Here is a 17,092-nt window from a genome sequence, read left to right on the forward strand (position 1 = left end):
ATCATCACAGTCACTCAAGTCAGATAAAATACCTCTTTCTCCCTCATTAACATCCATGAAATTACCACTGTCAAGAGTCCAATCAGTCACATTGTGTGTCTTAGGAAATTCCTTCTTTTTTTCCCTAACTTTCTTGACAGAACCCTCATCTTCATCTGTAATATCTATATTGGAGTTGCCATCATGGAATGATACATGATCATCCTCTTCATCAACATTCTCAAATTCACAGTTTTGTTCTTTGTCCACAACTTCTTCTTCAAGATCGTTGGGGGCTTTACACATGCCCTCTAACTCCAACAGTTGCACTAATTCATCATGCTCCCTTTGTGCAATGTTAGGGTCCTCAATGTAGTCAAAATTCAACCACTGAGAGGGAATGAAATTCATAGTTTCCTGGCTCATTGGGTTACTCTCACAATACAAATGCATCAACCTAGTTGAGTCAATATGTTTACACATCTCAAGCACATCTGCATCATTTACCAGGGGGAATAATGCTACATCCATATTAGATGATGGATGTTTATAAAATAATCCAAGAAGCTACAAGTTTCACCACATTCATTGAACATCCTAAGTACTTCTATATAGCTAATTTGATCAACATCACACATGTCTACATATCGGACCTGGCCTTCAACATAATTTTTAGGGTTTGACTCAAAATGTCCCCCAAAATGACACTTAATAGTAAAATTATCAGGTTCACCTGCAAATTCAATACATGGTATAGAAGATAAAGTGATTGTAAACATTCATACCAAACCCTAATTTATCAATATACACGACCATATTACATAAGACGATTCTATGCAGATTTTAACACTACAAAATAAGGCAAAAATCAACATAAAACCAGTTACATGATCAGTTACATGAAAGTGTGTAAACGAACACAGAGAAACAGAACAAAACTGTTGAACATAGGACTTACGACTATAATCAGGGCACTCGTTTGGATAATAAGCCAGATGATCATCAAAATCACGCACAAACCAGGATATTGCTGCAATGGGTTTCAATCAATCAAGAACCAGGTGACTAAGATATGTGTGTTTTTGTGTGTATATGATGGCTGCAGTAATAAAGATGTAGGAATGATATTAAAAGCGGGATTGCCTTTCTTTATGGCACCTTTTAAGCCAATTTGCAGTTACATCACTGCTATTTGAAGACTTCTGCAATGGATTTAACAGACACTTAACGGCAAGTACACACTTTACAGACTTCTAAAATATTAGGTACACATATTGCATTCTTGAAACATTGAGTACATACAGTCCAGTAAAGGCAAACTTTGCGTACACATCATGCATTTTACTCTAGTTTCAATCAAAAGATTTCTTGAGAGTCCTTTTACTTTGTATACATACGATTCACTCCCATTTTCCTCTTTACTTACACTTGCTTGGCGGCAAAATGCCATAGGTATCTTCTCTTCGTCTCCGACCCGTATCCATTTTGTGCGTGTATCTATTAATATTCCATTACTATTTACATTCACATATTAACTTTCTCAATATTTCAACAACATTTATTTGATTTTGATTATATAATTAGGTGTAGTTTTCTTTCGATCTCTCTCGATGATCCTATTATTCGTTTTCTACTCTTATCTGTTTCTACTTATTTAATTGAACTTCGTTAAATGAATTTCCTCGCGATCGGAAAATTTTATTCATTTATCGAGATTAAAAATACGTTTTTTTGTTATGTTGGACCGGAAATATACTTTTGACAAAGCTATTCATTTAATGATATTCTACTATATGTTGTAGGTGTCTTTATATGTAATGCTGTAGATTGTACTTTGTATATATAATGCAATTTCAAGTTTTGTTCTTAAAATGCACAATTCATTAATCGAGGTTAAAAATACGCTTTCTTTGTTATGTTGGGACCGGAAACTATATATTTGACGATTGCTATTTATTTATGGAGATTCTATGATATGTATTATGTAGTAGGCGTTTTTATAGACAATGCTGTAGACTGTAGTATATACGTAATGCAATTTCAAATTTTGTTCTTAAAATGCACAAGTATTCAAGTTACAGATGGATTTTTAGTGAGATTTTGTCGTAAAATGGGGAAAGTTTGAGTTTTGCGGTTGTTAGTGTTTCAATTTGTGGATTTTGTACTGTTTTTCGTTACTTTTGTGTCCTCTTTGGCTTTGATGAATGTTTGAGTTTTTTGGAATTAGGTTTATTTCGGAGGTAACGGCTTGGTATTTGTTGTTTGTATAGGTGTTTATACGGTTTTTTGGTAAAATGAAGAAGTCCGAGTTGCCATTGAAAAATATTTGTGGATTTGAGAAGCAGAAATGCGGGAAGGAAGCTTTGGTGAAGCTCCTCAGATGGCATTTTGGGTATTCTCAGTATCGAGGGAAGCAATTAGAAGCGATCGAATCAGTTTTGTCAGGTCTAGTCTATTTTGTATGCAGTATTGCATCATATTATTAAAGGAGCAAGTAATACTAAGCTGTATCGTGAGTTAATCAATTGATCTTAAGTTCTCGGTACTTGTCTGAATCTTTGCTGCATCACATTCTGTGGATCATGTGTTTGAGAGATTTTACGCTAGTTATTAATTTCTAATAAGTTCAAATGATACAAGTGGTTCATTAATTAAGCATGTGTATGTATAGGAAGAGATTGTTTCTGCCTCATGCCAACTGGTGGAGGAAAGTCAATGTGCTATCAGATTCCAGCATTGGTGAAACCGGGAATTGTGCTTGTTGTTTGTCCTTTAATAGGTGAAAGCTGTTTATCTTTTTATTTAATTTTAACTTTTGAATGAAGCATAAACTGCACAACTTTTATAATGTCTTTTAAATGCAAGGACTCAATCTCATTGCTAACGGTTTTATTGTTGACTGAAGCATTAATGGTTAGTATCTTAACGAATCAATAATTTTAAGTACCTTTCAGTTACTAATAGAATTAAAGATGATTATCATTTTTTTTCTTCCAGGAAAATCAAGTAATGGCACTAAAGGAGAAAGGTATTGCTGCTGAATTTCTATCCTCGACCCAGACATCGAAAGTTAGAGAAAAGGTGATTGTTGGGTTCATTTATATTTATTATCAAGTTTGTAATTGGTTGCCATAATGAATTCTAGTTGCATTAAAAAATTATGTCCTGGAGATGAGTGTATTTTCTGCCCCATGTATATTGTATGTCAACATTGCAAAAAGTGCGCAAAACCTACCAAAAATTTATTTGACATTAGGAGAAAGTAACATACATTGTAGAATGCCTTCTAAAACGACAGATCACGAAGACTAGCCAGGAGTGACAAGGCAAGAGAGTGCATGATGGAGGAATATTTTAGTGTCTTTCACAAAATTATAACACTCTTTAATCTTTATTATCTATTTCTATTGCAAAAGTCCAAATTGAACACATAAATTTTGGAAATATAAAACTTCTAATAGTATTCTATGACCAGTCATAAAGATTCGGTCATTTTCTTGAATCCTATTATACGTGTTATTTTGATAGCGCGTGTATGCATTAAATTTGTCCATTCTTTCATCCAATATATAGTACATGCTTAAAAAAGAAGATTTAGAGTAGCACTTGAGGGGTAATATTATGTCACTGAATTTGTTTTTTGGTAGAGTCATCATATCAGTATATCTATCAGCTCTGCCTAACCCAGAAAGTAACTAGGATGCTGTTACTAAAGTAATGGTGTGGCAACGTTTTGTCTAGAAGCATCCGAACATCAATCTTGCTGCTGCCTTTGACTATGAGATACATTCCCGTGAGTCTTGAACACTCATCTTCCTTTCTGCGGTAGGCTGGATTTATAGCCACTGTTGGATAATGGCATGTACCTATCATCACCCCGCATCCAACTACCCTAAGCACTAAACAACCTGTCCACTAAATAGTTATATGATAATCTACCTTATGGCTTATAGGCTTAGATATGAAAGTCAGATTTGAAGTCCACTGAATTTACAAGAAACTAGGAATTGGATTGATTTTAAAGTAATGGTTTTCTCGGTCTTGCTGTTTGTTAGGCAATTACGGATCTTTCTTTCTCAGAGCAAAGTTATGGTTTCCTTGTAGATCTGTACGAAGATATTTTGTTGATTTCCTTGCATATTGGTGGCTCTGGTACAACCTGGTGTCTATTTAGCAATGGTCCAAAAACTGTATAGTCAGAAACCTTGATTCAGTCGGAAAACCGAAAACATATGTTTTCGTCTTTTATGCTATTATTATTTAATCGGAATTTTTCTACTGGATGTTTATTACAACTCACCAGCATAATATTCAAATACCAGGCAGCCTATCTTTAAAAGTTTTTTAAAATTATCATTCTCCAATAGTTTATAAAGGTGTCCAGGTCTGCTTACGCGTCAGGGTAGTCCGTATTTTTGGGAACACTGTTTTATTAATAATATGCACCACATACTAGTAAACAATAACCAAAGATGGTCAAATTTTAAACTTTCTCGTAATATTGCCTTTCATACTTGCATAGTTATAGTAATTGACATTGGTGTTACTGATGTAGATTCATGAAGATCTTGAATCTGGAAAACCATCCTTAAGGTTGCTTTATGTAACACCGGAATTGATTGCGACATCTGGTTTTATGTTACGATTGACAAAGATCCATGCTAAAGGGCTCTTGAATCTAATAGCCATCGATGAGGTACAAAGGCCTACGTTACTATTGCAAGTATACAGTTTTGTTTTCAACAGGATTAACTTTGTTTATTTCATTGTCTTTTTGCCAAATATTTCAGGCTCATTGCATCTCATCTTGGGGCCATGACTTCAGGTGACAATTTTTATGAGTTTACTGCACTAGATTTATATTTTTTATCATCTACACAGACTTGTGTTAGATCTGCTTTCTCTCCTTGAGGGATTCATCCAGTATTATTATAAAAAATTTAAGCTAGTTTCAGGATCTGGCTTTGGTCTAACTTCAGGTTTATTTGGGTCAACAAGTGATATTGAGCTATCTAACGTTATAGCTTTCCCCTTCCTTAGTGTTATTATTGCATCTCGTAGTGACTGGTGTGTATTGGTTATCCTAAAATATTGTCATTCATATGCTACTGCAGGCCTAGCTACCGGAAACTTTCTTCTTTGAGGAATCGTTTACCTGATGTACCAATATTGGCTTTAACAGCTACCGCTGTTCCAAAGTGAGTTCAGGCGCATGTCTTGAACTGTTTTCATATTGTAACAATAAGTCATTATATTTGCAGAAGTTGCAACCACAAACTCAGGTCTTCACACATTCCACCGCTCCTCCATGTTCACTTGAACAAACTAATCCGACAAAACCACACAAAATGGTTACATGACAGTCTTTCTCAAAAGATCTTTGTACACCGTTGCTAGTTATGAAATTTATTATAAAAATGGTTGCTCCTAAATTCTCGGCAACATTTTTTTTAAGTTCGCTGTTTGTAGTTCAACTGGAAAACAGAAGGAGAAATCATGGGGAACACATACACATTGCAGTAATTACCATTTTATATATTTGTGCATATTCTCATATTCTAATAATTTTTAGTTCCTTGCATTAACTCTTTTAAGTACTGATTGCAATATGTAAAAATGTTGGAAGTTGCATCTTTTGGATGTGAGAGATCAGAGATGACACAAAGTACGTCGAAGAGATATTTACACATTATAACACTTTGATCATACCTGTCTACTTGTGTAAAGCACCATGAATCACACATTAAGTATAGATTTCCTCTCTTTTCTCTCCTTGTTCTATCTGCAATAAATATTTGGTTTTGTAGGGTTCAGATGGATGTGATGGAGTCTTTGTGCTTACATAATCCTCTAGTCCTGAAGTCATCTTTTAATCGACCAAATATATATTACGAAGGTCAGGTCAAGTTTTTTAATTTTTTTACATTTTGGATCTGAAGGATCTAGTACAGCATATTTTTTAATATATATTATCTATAACCTGTGCTGAATAAAGCCTGGTCAAATTCGAGTTTATTACTTCTGTATATAGCCGCAGTACATTATTTCTTTTGAATTCGCAAGCCTGAACTAAATTATAAGCTCAGGTTATGAGCAGATGCATAAGTGCAATTCTACTTCCATTCTTTACTCATTAGGTTGAGTCCACTTGTCACCGCAACTTTAGTAAAATGTAGAACCATGCTTGTTAGTTGTTTCAATGGTAATTATTTGGGCATCATACTATGTACCAGACTTAGGCTAAATGGTTGTCAATATTATTCAACCAGCATGAGTGTGTATTATTGTTGTAAATATTGATATGTGTAACAGCTGTAAATCTGCATAGGTAATAGCTTATTAAGCTGATATTGAATCCAATATTAAGTGATATTATAGGCAGATATCGAGGCTGACATCTAGTGATGCAGGACAACTAATGAAAAGATAGAGTTATTGAACAAAAACAAGAATAAGATAAAATCTGTATGTGTTTACTTACAGTACAAAATATTACTGTATTACCCTTTTAGAGCATAAATTGTCGAGATTTGGAACCACGTGTTCTATTTATAGCTTCTGCCTTTATTTATCTTCTCACTGTCACTAAACATTGTTTTTGTGGTTAATCTATGTCATTAATATCCACAGTTACAGGATATGTTTTGTTGAAGAATTTCAATATAAATATATCATCTTTTTTATGATAGTAATTCTATATGAGTATTATATAAATATTATTTCTCTATGTTTCAGTTCGATATAAAGATCGTTTGGAAGATCCATATGCGGATGTAGCCAATCTTTTTAAATCTTGCGGAAACATTTGTGCAATTGTATACTGTCTCGAACGTACAACTTGTGATGATTTGGCTACTCATTTGTCCAAGATGGGAATTAATTGTGCTGGTAACTAAACATTTTCTCTTTTAAAACATTTTCTCTTTTACCTCTTAAGTTTGGTTCTAAAATGATTATTCCTGACACTCTTAAATCTCTACCTGCTTTAAGCATATCATGCGGGATTAAACAATAAGCTACGGAGTTCTGTTCTAGATGACTGGATTTCCTCAAAGACGCAGGTTGTTGTCGCTACAGTGGCTTTTGGGTATTGATCGTACCTCAGTGATTCACAATAATATCCTAACTCTTTAATTGTAGACTTTTGGCTTGTATGAAAAAAAATTTAATTCTAAAGATTAACTTTATATATCAACTATATTTTTTTTGCTGCATTTGTGTTTGGAGATGCTCTGGAGAATGTTCTGTGTATAAGGTTCTGGTGTTCCTTCAGGATGGTATGTAATTATTGCTATTAAATTTTATATCTATAATTCTATAGGTAATAATTTTCACCAGGTACTAATGGATAATGCATAACATTTAGGGAATAGATCGGAAAGATGTCAGGATTGTTTGCCACTATAATGTTCCCAAGTCGATGGAATCCTTTTATCAGGAGTCAGGTAGAGCTGGTCGTGATCAATTGCCATCTAGAAGTGTTTTATACTACGGAGTGGATGACCGGAGAAAAATGGTTAGATCACATCATCTCACCAGTCTTTTATATTTTCTGTTCAGAACTTATAGCAAGTAAAAATTAAATGAAATCTTCTAAATAACTGCAGGAATTTATTTTAAGTAAAGCAGAAAGCAAAAAGTTGCAGTCCTCGGGCTTGCCGGATGGACATACAAAGAAGTCCTTGGTTGATTTCAAAATGGTAACTCCATTGAACTTAGATTCCAATAAATATAGAAGAAATTAAAAGTAGACAATGGATGCAGATGGTTAAGTATTGCGAAGAGGCTAATTGTCGAAGGAAAAAGATCCTAGAGAGTTTTGGGGAGGAGGTACTTGAGTTCGTGGTTATGTGTTGTCTCTTTCTGTCAGTCTTCTTTTTCTTTCGTGTATGGTTTAGGTCATATCATTAACATCTTCGTACAAACAGGTACCAGCAAACTTGTGTGGAAAATCCTGTGATGCATGTAGGCACCCGGACATAGTGACCAAGTGTTTAGAGGAGCTTACAAGTTCTTGTGCTTTTCAAAGCAGGAGTGGTACACCACGAATCTATATTAATAGGTATTTGTTGTGAATATGGTTCAATTCTATAGGGGAAGGGGAATTGAAATCTTTGAACATCGATATTGACATGTCTGTAGATTCTTTTAACAAGAATAGGATGTAATTAACAGATCATATATCTAATTTACAGTAATTCTTAATGGATTTACTTGGCTGGTGATTCCTTTAGAACTGTCTGGAACAGATAATCATAGTAATTTGATGATAATTTAATCATGAAAGAAGACAATAGTAATACTTTGGCCTAGCAAAAATAAATCAGTATACAATAAGCAGGTGTTATTTTTGTTACAAAAAATCAAAGTTAGTGCCTCTCTTGTTTGTTGTGTTCCAGTTTTATTTTCTTAACTGTGGTTGCAAGTTTTGCTCATGGAACTAGGAAGCAAAGATATATGGATATGTTTAGTCTTGCAGAAACTTGTATTTATGTCTAACTGTTCCTACTATCTATCAACTTTTTAATTGCCACAAGCTTATAGTTGAATGCCCTTTCCTGGAGTGTCGGTGCTTCCTAGATGGAAACAATACATTCGATTATAGATTGGTGTTAGCTTAATGTCTCACCTCATATATTTGCTACTGTCTCAGCCCCTCGATTCTGATGGCAGACGACCAATTCTCAGAATTTTGGAATCAGGATGATAGTGAAAATTGGTCCGAGGATGAAATATCTGATGCTGATGGTAAATATCTTCTATAATCCTGGATAAATAGTTTACATAACTCCAAAATTTGTTAATTGCACTCTTTTTTTTCTAGCTATCGTCATAAATTAATTAGTCAATTTTCCAGATGATATTGATGTTGTGAAGACCTTGACTAGATCAAGTTTACCATCAAAAACAACATTAAATGATAAGTTTGAAGTGCTGCAGCAGGCTGAAGAGAGATATTATCAGGACAAAAATCATGAAAAACAGGTGATATTTACATTCCTTCTTCCCAGTTTCTTCATTTTCTTAACCTAGTTCTAAAATAATAATGTTCAGGTTTATTTTGTAGTCAGCTGTAAATAATTGAGAAAATAATTTAATGGCATAATGGATGCGACACAGCCATTGATACTTTTACTCCTGGTATAATCTAAGTACCTTTTAAATATTCCAGATTGATAGAGGTTTTCAAGTATTCAATTATGCATAATTAAAGCCGAAACACTAAAAGATTGGTGGTCGGTTGTTATTTGGGCCGGATTAAGGTAAAGCAAATATAGATTATTTAGTCTTTATGCTGGACGAAATATTAACCATGGAATTTTAAAGATAAGATCTTAGATAATATTTGTGATGGATTAAACAATAACTACATGGATTATTTAGTCATTTGGGGCAATTTAAATAATAGAAACAGAAATTTCTGGATAAGAAAACACTAATAATATGGATTGGTTATTTATTATGCTCAGATTGAAAAAAAAATAGTTTTTTTATAAATATGATCTTCTATCATAAATATGAGTTAAAAAGGTGATTCTTCTTATGCTATTTTTTAAAAAAAAACCACTTAAAATTCTATCATAAATAATAGAGAACAATATTTATGTTAAATTTGTAGTAATTTGCTATAATATTCTTTATATGTTAATTTCTATTTAATATTGCCTTTTTAATCATATATTATATTGTAATTCTATATATGTTAATTTTTAATTAAGATTAAATACAATATTATATAAGTTCAATCTTATTTATAATTTAATATCTAATGCTATATTAATATATAGGCCTGTGCAGGCTCTTTGCAATGCTAGTACTGTATATCACCGACTGTTAATATTTGTTTGTCGTTAAGACTGAGAGCTCTGTTTTACTATCATTATCTGAAGAGAATAAACTGGTGGACTGTCACATAAGTTCATGTTTTTTATGTTGTCTACATCTTTAGTTATAATTACATATCCCCACCGCCTCCTGCAAGTGGTGCTAAAATATTATCTGTCGACAGAAAAGTAAACTCGACAGGAATGCCATATCTGAAACTCTTAGGGGGTCGAGCAAGCAAAGATTATTGAATGCGCTAAAGCAATCACAGCAGAGGCTTGGAAACTTAGAGTACGTAGACTATCTTTTTTCCTACTACTGATGTGCTAGAAAATTATCTGTGAAGTATTAAGTTTAAAATTACCGGAAATGTTTTATGTTTCCTCTGCAGAATTGATATTGAAACATCTGCTGCATTGCTTGAAAGTGAGTGCTTCAAGAAATTTGGAAAATCTGGTAAATCCTTTTATTTATCGAAAATGGCAAGTACTATGAGGTGGCTTTCAACAGCAAACGAAAAGGAACTAATTTCTAGGCTCAGCACGACAGATCCTGCTTCTCCCAGCCCTGAACAGACCGGAATTTCCTGTTCACCATCTCCTTTGGTTGATCAGGTAGCGGCTGTAATTACTAGTGAAAATGTATACTGCAGTGTTAAGGGTAAAACTCCAACTATGCTGGAAAGCAATTTACCAGACACTGAATTGCCAACAATCCCATCTTTCTCTGAGTTCCTGAAAAGCAAAAAAGCTGAGGGAAGACGGTTATCACCACTTCAGAATCATTCACCCAGCAGCATACAGAAGAACGGGGACAAGAGAGCTAGATATCAGTAGGCTACTAGGCTGAAATGGTTCTTTGTTATATTTTGTATGTGCAGCAAAGATCTACCAAATTCTTTTTCCATTCTGTTGCTGATAAGATTGGCAATAAATTGAAAAAGAAGAAACATTGTAGCAAAATTTCACAAACATGTTTCAATGATTATGTAAAATGTAACTCTCAATTATTATGCTTTGTGATAGTCCGATAACAGGGACATTGAGGACACTGTTAAATTTTACTTTTATTCTTACCAGTGGCTCTTCTTGTAAACTATGAATGAGCTATCTTTTTTTTTTGCATGGACTGCCTATTTTAACAAATGCTAAACTCAGCGGATTTTAGATGCTATCGTATGAAATACGTTTTGCTGAAGCAACACCAAGAACAATGGAAGATTGAATAATTTGTACAAACAGAGGTTCTGATCCGATGAACATTATCAGACCATAATGTGTTTTCCATGTGTTGATGGTTGTGGAGTTCAGTTCTAGATGCAACGTGAACAAAACGTTAAAAATCTGATTCTGATTCGGCATTCGTACGAGTTTTAAAGATAAATTTCATTTTTTGTTTTGCCGAGTTAAATGGTGAAATTTGCTGTTTTAAGTATTGTACTTTGCCCTCTAGCAAAACGTTTTGGATCATAAAACTTAAAACAGATTAAAGAGGAGAAAAAAAAAAAGCTCCTGGTGAGGATCGAACTCACGACCTTTCGCTTACGAAGCGAACGCACTACCACTATGCTACAGAAGCAGTTCACTTTCAAAATTTCAGGGTTTGCAAATTTCCTGCTCTGTACTCTGTACAAGTACTTTCACGTTTCGCCCATTTTATGGAGTTTGAATTTAAAATTCGTTAAATATCGGGTATGAATATAATTAATTGTAAAAAATGTTATAAAGAATTATTTAAATTAGAAGAATTATCAAAAACGGTATATTTAAAAATTATATGATATTTTAATGTTTTTTAAAAATATGATTTGCAACAATATCTACAATTTTTTTTACGTTTTCTGAAAAACGTCCGAAACCTTTTTTGGTTGCGTTGGGTTGTAAAATCATATTTTTTTAAAAACAATGGGAAAATCTTGTTTATGCAATTTTTTTTAAAAAAAAAAATTTGTTAAAAAAAATTAAAAAATCATATTTTTTGAAAACACTCTTTAAATTATTATAAACTAATTAAATCTTGTTTATGTGATTAGTGTAATCTTGGAATTTGAGTTAGACCAGGAAAATGAAGATGTTATGGATAAAAAACTAAGGTTATTACTTGCTGTATTTAATACTAAGATTCGGGAGCTCAAGGCCTTTAATGGCTGCTCTCGTATTTCGTGACTCGATCTGCCTTTACGAGATGCCTACGTATCTCTGTGAATTAGAGAATCAAGCCAAAAAACGTAGTTCTGATTGGTGGGGGTGAGACCCCTTATATAGATGTTGGGAGTCCTTGAATTGGACTTAGTATAGGAGACTTGGTGGGCAAGTCCTTGAATTAGAATGGACTTTGGAGTCCTAGATAGTAGGAAACTGATTCCTTATCCTTTTAGGTCCCCTTGAGGCTAATCTCCAAGGATTTATATCCTTATCGGGACTCTTTTCAACATCTGATTTGTCCCTTATTAATTAATTACGAAATTAATTAATAATCAGGGCTTTTGGGCCTTTTTTATTCCATCAGGCCTGATCTGGTCCATCAGGCTTAACCTTTCTGGTCTGAGTATCATATATCTTTTTATTGGGCCTAGCAGCCCACAGCTTGTACAATTAATGCAGTAAATAAATTATACAAGCATAATTTATTTATCCCTATCATTTGCCCCCCAACTTTTGGGAAACATTGATTAGGTTTCGCAAAAGTTAAGTCTATTTGTTCCCTTACAGGGTTTCGTTTTTCCGTAAAGTGTGGAGCGACCTATACATTTACAATGAATTTTTCCTTTTATTCAGGAATTATCTTAATTTCCAGGAATTTTTCCCTTATTTACGGGATTTTTCCCATATTTTCTGGATTTTTCCCTAATTTTCTGGGATTTTCCCTAATTTTCTGGAATTTTTCCCTTATTTACGGGATTTTTTCCTTATTTTCTGGATTTTTCCCTAATTTTCTGGGATTTTCCCTAATTTTCTGAAATTTTTCCCTAATTTTCTGGGATTTTTTCCTAATTTTCTGGGATTTTCCCTAATTTCCGGGATTTTTCCCTAATTTTCTGGGATTTTCCCTAATTTTCTAGAATTTTTCCCTAATTTTCTGAGATTTTTTCCTAATTTTCTGGGATTTTCCCTAATTTCCGGGATTTTCCCTAATTTCCGGGATTTTTCCCTAATTTTCAGATTTCCAGCCCTTTTTCGACCAGGATCCTAGTCGAAATTTCGACCTGGATCCTAGTCGAAAATAGGGGTCAGCCTTGCCATCCTGGTCGAAAGAATTCGACTAGGATCCACGACCTGGAACTCGACCAGGATCCTAGTCGAAATTTCGACCTGGATCTAGGACCTGGAATTCGACCAGGATCCTAGTCGAAAATTCGACCTGAATCCTGTTCGAAAATTCTTTGATATTCTTGCTTCCTGGTCGAAGGATTTCGACTAGGATTCACGACCTGGAATTCGACCAGGATCCTAGTCGAACTTCGACCTGAGTTTTTAATCCCTTTTTTTTTTTTGAAAGATGCTTGGTTTATCCGACCTCATTCCTGGTCGAAATTTCGACCTCAATTCAGTCCCGTTATTCCAGCTTCTTGCCATGAGCCTATCGACTAGGATTTCGACTAGGATTCTAGTCGATATTTCGACCTGAATCCTGTTCAAAAATTCTTTGATTTTCTTGCTTCCTGGTCGAAGGATTTCGACTAGGATTCATGACCTGGAATTCGACCTGGATTCTGGTCTTTTTTACCCGTTATTTTCGGGTGTCTGCTCGAAAGATTTCGGGCAGGATTCACGACCTGGAATTCGACCTGGATTCTGGTCTTTTTTACCCGTTATTTTCGGGTGTCTGCTCGAAAGATTTCGGGCAGGATTCACGACCTGGATTTCGACCTGGTTCCTGGTCTTCCACTAGTCTTCTTTATTTAGCTTTAATTTAGGGTATTGTATTTTCCAAATCCTAATTGGATTTGGGCCTGGCCTTTTTTGTTGGGCCTTATTAAAATTTTCTGAGCCTCTATTATTGGGCTTTTCCAAATCTTATTGGGCCTCTTTTATTGGGCCTTTTCAAAATCTTATTGGGCCTCTTTTATTGATCTGGGCTTAATACACCCTGTTTAGAATGCTCTAGAATTCCTAGGAATATTCTGGAATATTCTTTTTTCTGGGCTTTTTCCTATGGGCTTTTGTCCTCAATGGGCTTTTCGTCCCTTCAACTTCCTTTTCCTCTTATATAAAGGAATGAGGAAAGGCTATTACTCCTCACTTTCTCATTTCTGAGTTTTCTTCTTCATCTTCCTGTTAAGATTCTCAGAGGAATAACAGCAAGTCGGAGCTCAAAGCCTTTTTCAGGAGCGCTTCTTCAGGTAAGATTCCTCCCTTTGCTTTTCATGTCTATTTTTCCATTGTGTGCCACTTTAAGATAGCCTATTTACGTGCCCCTTACTTTTTCTCAGATGGCTGACAAAAGAATGACCCGTTTGGCCAAGATGAACGTGGCTAGAAAGTCCAACGATTTTCCTATTCGATCGAGGTATACTTTCTTAATCGACATGATCAACACTCGAGGGGACGAGTATCCGTCTGATGCGCATCTGGACGCGCACGATCATATCAGTACTTTACGGGATCCCAAGGAGCTGGAAAAGTTGAGCAGCTGCTTCAAAATCAAGGAGCCTTTTAAGCTGGTTCTTGCGGGTCCGGCCGACAGGGCCTGTCAGTGGAAGAAGGACGCGCTATGCGTCTATAGGGATACTCTAAGGGCAGGTATTAGACTCCCTTTTTATCCATTCATTCCTTTGCTACTGGCTGATGTGGGCATCAGCCCTTGCCAACGTCCCCCTAATTCCTGGAGGTTGATTCTGTGCTATCTGTCGCAATGCGCCAAGCACAACATCCCCACATCTGTTGCTGTCTTCAGGAAGATTTTTCAGTTCAAAAACAGCCCTGATAAAAGTCCGGGTTGGGTTTCTATCAACCAGCGCCCCACTATCCCCCATATCGTGAATGGGAAGTCCATCCCTGACAACAACTTGGGGTGGAAGAAAGATTTTTTGTTTGTTATTTGGGAAGGTGGAGATTGGGGCTCCCTGTTTCGATCATCCTTTGGGCTGGCCGTGGACGGGAGCCCGAATGACATAACTTTGTCTGAGGAGGAGGCTAGAGGTTTCAACCTCCTTACGCAAGACAACGGCACTTCCCATTGTTGGGACCTTATCCGGGAGACCGTCCTGGTAGAACGCGGCCTTTCGCCCGTTAATAAGAAAAGTAAGTTCCCTTTCTTATCTCCTTTATTTCCTGCACTTTTATTTCATTGATTTTCAACTGACTTTGTTTGTTGCAGTGGCTGAGAAGATTGAGGAGGCTACCAAGCCGAAGGACCTGGAGACAACCAGGATGAAGAGGGCCGGGAAGATCTTCAAGGACCCTCGACTGGGTGACCGCTTCCCGGAGTTCCTTCTTCAGGCAACGGAGCCAGATGAGGAAGGCCCCAGCCAAGTTCTGCGCACCAAGCAGAGGCCAGGTGCCTATTTTCAACCTGCTTGGGGGATCCGGGGTAAGGACTCAATTGTGGGCAGCACGGCGCTGTCCAAGGAATGGTCTAAGCATTCCATTTCCCCGGTGGATTATCAAGATTTTGTCCTTCAACAGGACTTGGAGGGGAATGAGCTGTTTGGAGCCCAAGCTCTGGCGACGGTACGTACTTTACTTATGCCTTTTACAATTCTCTTTTCTTTCTTTTCTAAACCTTTGCTGTTTTCTCTTGCAGGCTAACGCCCATTTTCAAGGGGCAATTCACCAAGCCAAGGCTTGGAAGGTTGGCCTGGAAGATGCCAACAAGAAGTTGGAGGAGGCCAATCAAAAAATTGAGGCCCTTGAAGCTCAATTGGCCTCTTCCACTTCTGACCTGGAGACGGCCCGGGCTGAAAATGTCATCTTGAAGGCGCAGAAGGAAAAAGCCTTTGATGGCTGGATGGACACTCAAGAATTCAAAGACTTGATGGTGGAGCATGACGCCCTTCTTCATCCTGTTAGCTATAAGGAAGGCTGGGACGCTGCTGTGGAGGCCATCCAGGATGAGTTTCCCGAGGTCCTTGAGCAGTCGCCATTTCCTTGCCCAGTGCGGGTTCCAGAGCTTGGAGGTGTTACTGAAAAGCTTGCTGGCATGATCAAGGATGGAGAGGAGGAAGATTCCTCCGAGGAGGAATTCGAGCCTGTCGCTAAGAAGGCCAGGGTGGAAGAATCTCCCAAAGCAGCGCCTCAACCGCCATCATCTCCTGCCGAGGGAACTTCTACAGGGACTTCGGAGGGGACGACCGAGACGTCCGAAGAAACGACTGAAACTTCCGAAGAGACTTCGGATAGTGGTTCTGAGGAATCTCAGCCTTCCAAGGCCTAGCTTTTTGTATATCTTCTTTTTGAACTTTATTTATATCAGAACTTGTTACCCTTCGGGGTTATGTTTTATACGTTGCTTTTCTTGCCTTTTTCTGTTTTAACTTTACAATCTTAATACGCATTTGAACTTTAAACATCCTTAGATAGAAATAATTTCAAACTCTTTAATGTGAAGTCTGGTTTTCCAAAACCTTACATAGCATGGGTTCGACCCTAATCAACAATAACTAGACAATGTAAATTCTACTGGAATATAAAATCCTATGCAAGCAAATCTTCAAGGTGCTTTTAAACCTTCTTGTCAATGACAAGTGAGAATCGTACTTCACCTATCTTACACGTAGTAAACCTTCAGGTTTTGTGCATGCCAGGTCCTCGGGACTTCAAAACCATCCATAGTTTCCAGCTTGTAGGTTCCTCTACCCTGAACGCTCTTGACTCTGTACGGCCCTTCCCAATTCGGGGCGAGCTTTCCTTTCTGTCCGACACCAGAAGCCTCTATTTTTCTCAAAACTAGATCACCTTGTTTAAAAAACCTCTCTTTAACCCTTAAGTTGTAGTAGAATGAAGCTTTTTTCTGATATTCTACTATCTTTGCATGCGCTTTATCTCGCACTTCATCGATTAAATCCAGGGCTAACTTCTGCCCTTCTTCATTTTCTTTTTCATCAAAAGCCTGAATCCTTGGAGAGGAATGTGATATCTCCACGGGAACTACTGCTTCTGCCCCATATGCCAACATGAAAGGAGTTGCATCTGTCGTGACTCTACAGGTAGTCCTATAGGCCCATAATATGGGAAGTATCTCATCCACCCAATTATTTCTTGACTTTTCGATCCTCTTCTTTAGTCCATCCAGGATTATCCGATTTGCTACCTCCGCTTGCCCATTGGCTTGCGGGTGAGCCACAGAG

General features: G+C 36.5%; 1 protein-coding gene and 1 non-coding gene across 2 annotated transcripts; one reads left to right on the plus strand and one right to left on the minus strand.

Annotated features, from left to right (window-relative positions):
- Window positions 1-1,275: 1,275 nt before the first annotated feature.
- Window positions 1,276-10,867, plus strand: LOC141678558 (ATP-dependent DNA helicase Q-like 3). The gene is made up of 20 exons (XM_074484901.1): window positions 1,276-1,431; window positions 2,250-2,424; window positions 2,651-2,758; window positions 2,885-2,892; window positions 2,977-3,060; window positions 4,535-4,675; window positions 4,770-4,804; window positions 5,094-5,177; window positions 5,787-5,875; window positions 6,715-6,867; window positions 6,970-7,066; window positions 7,253-7,256; window positions 7,346-7,495; window positions 7,587-7,679; window positions 7,744-7,809; window positions 7,908-8,041; window positions 8,633-8,727; window positions 8,837-8,964; window positions 9,989-10,095; window positions 10,196-10,867. Exons 2-20 carry the CDS (start codon window positions 2,274-2,276, stop codon window positions 10,638-10,640), a joined length of 2,172 nt encoding a protein of 723 aa, XP_074341002.1. The 5' UTR covers window positions 1,276-1,431; window positions 2,250-2,273; the 3' UTR covers window positions 10,641-10,867.
- Window positions 10,868-11,310: 443 nt separating this feature from the next.
- TRNAT-CGU (transfer RNA threonine (anticodon CGU)) lies at window positions 11,311-11,382 on the minus strand. The gene has a single exon. It is a non-coding gene; the product is annotated as a tRNA-Thr (tRNA).
- Between the last annotated feature and the right edge of the window lie 5,710 nt (window positions 11,383-17,092).

Source organism: Apium graveolens, chromosome 8 (assembly GCF_009905375.1).
Source record: "Apium graveolens cultivar Ventura chromosome 8, ASM990537v1, whole genome shotgun sequence".
In the NCBI taxonomy this organism is placed as follows: Eukaryota; Viridiplantae; Streptophyta; class Magnoliopsida; order Apiales; family Apiaceae; genus Apium; species Apium graveolens.